Source organism: Pinus tabuliformis, chromosome 6, assembly GCF_031772625.1.
Source record: "Pinus tabuliformis cultivar Carrire ecotype Pingquan chromosome 6, CPIR1, whole genome shotgun sequence".
In the NCBI taxonomy this organism is placed as follows: Eukaryota; Viridiplantae; Streptophyta; class Pinopsida; order Pinales; family Pinaceae; genus Pinus; species Pinus tabuliformis.
The window spans coordinates 2,007,658,234-2,007,666,135 of NC_142292.1; the positions used below are offsets into that span (position 1 = coordinate 2,007,658,234).

Consider the following 7,902-nt stretch of genomic DNA (forward strand, 5'->3'; position numbering starts at 1 on the left):
ATCCGTGTGAGTTCTTAGACTATTCTCATCGTATCTCAATTAATACTGATTAATTAACCATATTCCCTAAGTTTCAACTTAGGAAATATTAAAAAACGGTTAATAATCTAATTGAGACACTTCTAGGTGAATTTCTAGAAACGATTTGTGGGTTTTGGAGATTTCATGTATTCTGACTCTCCACAAAATTTCGTGGCTAGAACACATCCGATTCTACAAAATCTAACACTCCCTCTTAGCGAGGAATGTGTTCTAGTGCTGCACACCCTGTCTCTGCATCATCTCCTGTCATGCTGCTAATGTGTGGCTGCTACTGCCCACGAACCACTGCGCAAGTTTGATATATGCTGCATCTATGTTGTTGTTGACGCGGACATACTGCTGCCAACACTACATATGCACTGCAACTCCCTCTCATCTGTTTTGCTGCAACTGCAACATCTGCAATTGAAAAGCATCTAAAATATTCAATCAACTGTGTTTACAATGATGCATTTGTCACCTGAGTTCCCGCTGCTACTAACCTATGCACTGTCTTTGAAGAATCTACACTGTTGCTGACTCCCGTGCCACTTTGCACTGCTGCCAACCCTGCACTGTGCTCCTCAACATCTGACTGCAACTAATCTGCAACTGTCATTCTGGAATTGACTGCATCAAATGCCATTGATCCATCTTGCTATTTAACACTATGGGCCCCTGTAGCAAGGTAATGGTCCATGAGGTGGACTCCTCAAAGACCCTACCCAATATGGCACACTGGAGTCTTATACTCCTCCTGGATTTGGTGCCCCTATATATCCTTTCAAGCCTAGTCCCTGGCTGAGACCCTTCCTTTCTTTGCAACTCACACTCGACAACTCACACTTCTTCCCGCATCTGCCTCCGGCAATTAGAAGTCGATCTGCTGCCCAAATCTGCATTCTGGCTAACTCACATGGCTTCCTCTGGAAATCTCGTACAATGATCCCTGCAGAGCTACAAAATCAGAAAAATCAAAACTGGAAAAAATAAACCTTGAAAATCTCCCTCTTTCCCTCTGCTCGGCTGTTGGAACTGCTATTCTCACTCCCTTATGCAGTGAGAAAATCTGCACTTAGCCACTGCCAATCTCCCTGGAAAAATCGAACTTCTGAGACTTGAAGTTCCTTGAGAGAAAATTTCCCTCTGATGTGTGTGCTTTTCTCTTCCACCCAACGCGAATTTTATTGCCGCAAACTATTGCAAAACCCTCTACGTCCAACCAAGTAATCTACTTAGCATAAATTTGAGTTGCTGCTGCTCCCTCTGCCTGCTAGAATCACTCAATCTGGAAAGTCGATTTTTTTTGCCACTCTGCACTGAAAAATCGAACTTCCCCAAGCAACTTGGCCAGCTTGGGAGTGGATTGTGTTGCCTCTAGATATTTCGACCTGCTGCTCCTACTGAACAATGAAATTCCCTCTTTCGCTTTTGAGCTTCACGGTTGATCACTCACCCTCTGATACCATGTGAAAATTCCACAACTGGAATCCTATTGTAGCAACTAGTATTATGAAATAGATTTGCCAAGAAATTGAACTGCTCAAGTGTATTCTCTATCACTACATCGACCTCCTCTTATAATCCACCGTTGGAGCACCAACGACCAAGATTAAAACATAATTGATCACTAGGATCATCTCCGGATTGATATGTGTGAGTTTTTAGACTATTGTCACCTTATCTCAAATTTTATTGATTAATTAACCATATTCCCTAAGTTTAGATTTAAGAAATATTTAAAAAACAATTAATAATCTAATTGAGACACTTCTAGGCGGAATTTTCAGAAATGATTTCTGGGTTTTGGAGATCTCATGTGTTCTAGCCTCTCCACCAAATTTTGTGGCTAGAACACATTCGATGCTACAAAAACTAACATTGAATTCTACAGAGGCATAATACATAGCAGCGAGCATGGCTACGTGCGAGGCCATATGGTTTCGTAAGCTGCTAGTAGTCTTGTTTGGTTAGGGGGTTGAGATGACCATGATACATTGCGACAATCAGAGTTGCATCAGGTTGTTAGAGAATCCAATGTTTTACGATAGGGCCAAGCATATAGATATTAGATACCGCTTCATCAGGGATTATGTATAGTGCAAGATTGTTCAGTTACAATGTATACCCACAAATGAGTAGGTCGCAGATATATTAACAAAGGCTTTGTGGAAGGCGAGATTCATTTTCTTCAGAGACAAGTTGGGTGTTACGTGGAACACCTTCCTTGCTAAGAGGGAGTGTTAGCTTATGTAGCTCAGACAGGTGTTCTAGTCTCAATTGTGTCTATCAAGCTAAGGAACACATTTTCTCCAGTACCCAAAAAAAGTTTCCAAGGAAAATGCCTCGATTAGAATTAATTAGCCAGTTTATTAATTTTCCTAAGTCTAACTTTTAGGGAAATGGCTTAATTAATCATAATTAATTGAGGTAAATCAAATTTCTTCTAATGACTTCTAGAAAAGTCATGAGAATGGGTCAAGATGGTCTTAGCCATTAATTGAGATTAGATTGCGGCTGTTGATTGCTTAACGAGAGATTATAAGAGGAAATCAATGGGCATTTGGAGAACATATCGAGACAGAAATGCAGTGATATCAAGGGTACAGAGGCAACGTAGGGGCATCAATAGATCGAGTTTAACATTGCTTGGAGATAGGATTTGTGGCTAGAACACATCCGATGCTACAAAAACTAACATTGAATTCTACGGAGGCATAATACACAACAGCGAGCATGGCTACATGTGAGACCATATGGTTTCGTAAGCTGCTAGTAGCCTTGTTTGGTTAGGGGTTTGAGACGACCGTGATACATTGTGACAATCAGAGTTGCATTAGGTTGTTAGAGAATCCAATGTTTCATGATAGGGCCAAGCATATAGATATTAGATACCACGTCATCAGGGATTGTGTGTAGTGAAAGATTGTTCAGTTACGATGTATACCCACAAATGAGCAGGTAGCAGATATATTAACAAAGGCTTTGGGGAAGGCGAGATTCAGTTTCTTCAGAGACAAGTTGGGTGTTATGTAGAATACCTTCCTTGCTAAGAGGGAGTGTTAGCTTATGTAGCTCAGACAGGTGTTCTAGTATCAGTTGTGTCTATGAGGCTAAGGAACACATTTTCTCCAATACCTAGAAAAAGTTTCCAAGGAAAATGCCTCTATTAGAATTAATTAGCCAGTTTATTAATTTTCCTATGTCTAACTTTTAGGGAAATGGCTTAATTAATCAAAATTAATTGAGGCAAATAAATTTTCCTCTAATGACTTCTAGAAAAGTCATGAGAATGGGTCAAGATGGTCTTAGCCATTAATTGAGATTAGATTGCGGCTGATGATTGCTCAATGGGAGATTATAAGAGGAAATCAATGGGCATTTGGAGAACATATCAAAACATAAATGCAGTGATATCAAGGGTGCAGAGGCAACGTAGGGGCATTAATAGATCGAGATTAGCAGTGCTTGGAGATAGGATTTGTGGCTAGAAGACATCCGATGCTACAAAAGCTAACATTGAATTCTACGGAGGCATAATACATAGCAGCGAGCATGGCTACGTGCAAGGCCATATGGTTTCGTAAGCTGCTAGTAGCCTTGTTTGGTTAGGGGGTTGAGACGACTGTGATACATTGCAACAATCAGAGTTGCATCAAGTTGTTAGAGAATCCAATGTTTCACAATAGGGCCAAGCATATAGATATTAGATACTACTTCATCAAGGATTGTGTGTAGTGCAAGATTGTTCAATTACAATGTATATTCACAAATGAGCAGGTAGCAGATATATTAACAAAGGCTTTGGGGAAGGCGAGATTCATTTTCTTCAGAGACAAGTTGGGTGTTATGTAGAACACCTTCCTTGCTAAGAGGGAGTGTTAGCTTATGTAGCTCAGACAGGTGTTCTAGTCTTAGTTGTGTCTATGAGGCTAAGGAACACATTTTCTCCAATACCCAGAAAAAGTTTTCAAGGAAAATGCCTCGATTAGAATTAATTAGCCAGTTTATTAATTTTCCTCTAATGACTTCTAGAAAAGTCATGAGAATGTGTTAAGATGGTCTTAGCCATTAATTGAGATTAGATTGCGGCTGTTGATTGCTCAACGAGAGATTATAAGAGGAAATCAATGGGCATTTGGAGAACATATCAAGACAGAAATGCAGTGATATCAAGGGTGCAAAGGCAACGCAGGGACATCAATAGATCGAGATTAGTAGTGCTTGGAGACAAGAGTTGTGCCTAGAACACATTCGATGTTACAAAAACTAACAGTGAATTCTACGGAGGCATAATACATAGCAGCGAGCATGGCTACGTGCGAGGCCATATGGCTTCGTAAGCTGCTAGTAGCCTTGTTTGGTTAGGGGGTTGAGATGACTGTGATACATTGCGACAATCAGAGTTGCATCAGGTTGTTAGAGAATCCAATGTTTCACGATAGAGCCAAGCATATAGATATTAGATACCACTTCATCAGGGATTGTGTGTAATGCAAGATTGTTCAGTTAAAATGTATAACCACAAACGAGTAGGTAGCAGATATATTAACAAAGGCTTTGGGGAAGGCGAGATTCATTTTCTTCAGAGACAAGTTGGGTGTTATGTAAAACACCTTCCTTGCTAAGAGGGAGTGTTAGCTTATGTAGATCAGGCAGGTGTTCTAGTCTTAGTTGTGTCTAAGAGGCTAAGGAACACATTTTCCCCAATACCCAGAAAAAGTTTCCAAGGAAAATGCCTCTATTAGAATTAATTAGCCAGTTTATTAATTTTCGTAAGTCTTAGGGAAATGGCTTAATTAATCAAAATTAATTGAGGTAAATAAATTTTCCTTTAATGACTTCTAGAAAAGTCATGAGAATGGGTCAAGATGGTCTTAGCCATTAATTGAGATTAGATTGCGGTTGTTGATTGCTCAACGAGAGATTATAAGAGGAAATCAGTGGGCATTTGGAGAACATATCGAGACAAAAATGCAGTGATATCAAGGGTGCAGAGTCAACGCCGGGGCATCAATAGATCGAGATTAGTAGTGCTTGGAGACAAGATTGCTAGAGGAGATTTATCACGACTATTTCCTGAGTTATTTGGAGATCGATTTTTCTGTAAAGGGAGGTCGATTTTTTAGGAGTGCGAATTGCTCCAGAGAGGACGGATTGCCAGAGCAAGGAGATAGATTGCCAAGGTGATTGATTTTCACAGGAAAGTCGAGATTGCCAGTTGAGATTGAACTCCGATGGAGGCCAAGTTCATTTCCTTAGCAGTGCAAGTTTTCTAGAGAAGAGCGTGAGCCAGGGCTGCACGTGTGATCAGTTTAGGAGCTAGAGGGAGGCCAAATTGATAAGAGGAGGCTGAATTGCTTCTAGGAGGGTAGATTGACTTGCAGAGGTTACAGAATAAATTTTCCGGAGGTTTGCTAACGTACGGCAAACGATTGTAATTTTTCCATCACAGATTTTGATGAAGAATTAATAAAATTATTCATGTAGAACTGGTTTCTCCACACTGGGGTTTTTCTAGGGACATTTTGTCCAAAAATTTTGGTGCTCATTATTTCTGCGTGTAATAATTTTCTCAGTTCATGTGGTTCATTTATTTTTTATGAAATTGCAGTAGTGTTTTATGAAATATTTACCGCAATTAATTGCAGAAGACAAATGATCAATTGATAGGTGAATAATAACCAGCTAACTGCAACAATCTTAAGAATTTCACGCAATCACTTTGGAGATTAGAGTTAGGGATTTACCTCAATGTAAAGTTATAAAAACAAGGCTAGAGAGAGGGAGAAGATACCATACAGTAGCACACAAGTAGCACACGATTGAGAGAGGCATCTTAGTTAATGTGTTGGCTCTGAGGAAGGGGCAGCAAAGAGACCTGGATCAGCCAAGGAGGGTTTGATCAGCGATATCAGATCTTGTATTGTATGTAATTTCTCGGTTGGGCCACTTTCCTAGGAAGGGAGCCCAAGAAACTTCCGAATTTTAATGAAGAACTTGGATTGGGCAGAATCTGCGTGTCATTTATGTGGTTGAGATTGGTACATTTAGCTTTTGCTGTAATTATTTTGGTTAATACTCTAGCTGTGTTTTTATTCAGTAGACTTGATTCTGCTCGGAAATAATTATCTGATTGCTACGGTAAGAAAAGTTAATACACACCACAGCACAAATCCATTTCGTATCTTTTAAATACCGAGTGATTTGGATTTCTCAATTTCTTTTTATTCCTCTTACTGTTTAAGTAAGAGATCTGGAGTTGAAATAAGCATACATTGATTAATAATCCATCCCAATGTAACAATATGACTGATTAATTGCACATCATTGAAAAGGTTAATCGACCACTTTTTCCACATGAAATGGACACCCTGGCAGGTATGCGATCTTTTCCTCTTATGTTGGCAGGGGGATATGGTTTGACTTCCCTTTGGCGTCCGTGTATGTCACTTTTGATGTACATGCAAAATTTTAATTTAATACAGTCTGCCTATTTTTTGCCCACCAAAAAGGACCAGTTTGGTGTCCTAAAAACAAATTATGGTGTCATATTCTGGCATCATTTATTGATTTTTCCTTGCTCTTTTCTGCAATTTTTTTGCATTTTTCTTGTCATTTACTTGCTGAATTAGTTGAAAAAGCAAGAATTCTATGGGTTATTTTTCTTATTTTATATCATCTAATCATTAAGTTATGCATGTTTCAGTTCGTGGGATCGGCATTAAAAGAAGGATCCCTGGAGTTTGAGCTGCTGACACCAGCATTGCCGAAAAGACGAGTAATTCCACGTTTTGCAAAGCCAGGTGAGCGAATGCCAACACTGGACGATGAGGATCTGGTTCCGACTGCTCTTATAAAATTTAAACCAATTGAAACAGATTCCATCGTTTTTACTGGTCTCTCCAGTAATCTCCTCGAAATCAGTGAGCCACTTACATCAGAAGCATTTCCAAGCGGAGGGGGATTTGTACCTGGTTTGTAAGGGATCAAAGTTGTTTGTATTCATTGTCTGGAGTGATGTGGCTGTAATTACTTAAATAAGTTACTCATTATGGAATGGAGTAATGTGGCTGTAATTACTTATTTAAGTTACTCCTTATGTCATTCATTCTTTCAAGGGCATCCCTGATTTGTTTATATTCAATATTTACAGCGAGATGCAATAGTAGTGACAATATCATGGTGGGTTCCATGCATTTATCGGTTTGATATTTCGATATAGCAACATTATTGCTGATGTTATTGCATGCATTGTGGGGGGGTAGACTTCAATATTAGAACTTGCTAAGGGTGTAACTTACGATATTTAAAAAAATAAATATATTAAAATAACAAGTAGATTTAATATATTAAAATAATAAGTAGATTTGTGCATTCATTAGGAAAAAGTTCAATTTTATTTGTATGTCTTATTTAATTTTGAATTAAAATTGATAAAAGCAGATTGTGAGAGATAACAAATTATAATTACTCTAGTTTAATGCAGCTGGTTTTAACTGATTTAGATCTGTTAATCAAAAGTTTTACTTGTTAATAAGTTTTACTTGTTAATAATTCTATAGTCAAAATAATAAGATCAATGTTGAACTAAAATTTTGGTGTGAAGTTCTTTATTATAAAACAATCTTTTGATCAAATATCTTCCTAATTTTTTTTTTTTTGGAAGTGTAGCAAGGTTTTGTGTTTTTAATAAAATTTGTAATGTTCTAAATATAAGCAACCGAATTAAAAAAAGATGGACATATGTTTTTTGATGATTTAAAATATACATATATTAATGCTAGAAGAAACCATCTCCAAACAAATATTATGACCAAGGGGAAACATATCGGGTACACTTTGATCAAATATTTCTATAAAAAGCTATTTATAAAAGTG

General features: G+C 38.1%; 1 protein-coding gene across 1 annotated transcript in view; it reads left to right on the forward strand.

Moving 5' to 3' along the window:
- The window catches only part of PUX2 (plant UBX domain-containing protein 2), a 52,028-nt gene extending 44,808 nt beyond the window's left edge, over positions 1-7,220 (forward strand). Inside the window, exon 3 of the mRNA XM_089432105.1 lies at positions 6,731-7,220. Within this exon, the coding sequence (XP_089288231.1) occupies positions 6,731-7,006 (276 nt within the window). The 3' untranslated portion in view covers positions 7,007-7,220. The remainder of the gene's footprint in view (positions 1-6,730) is intronic.
- The last annotated feature ends 682 nt before the right edge of the window (positions 7,221-7,902 follow it).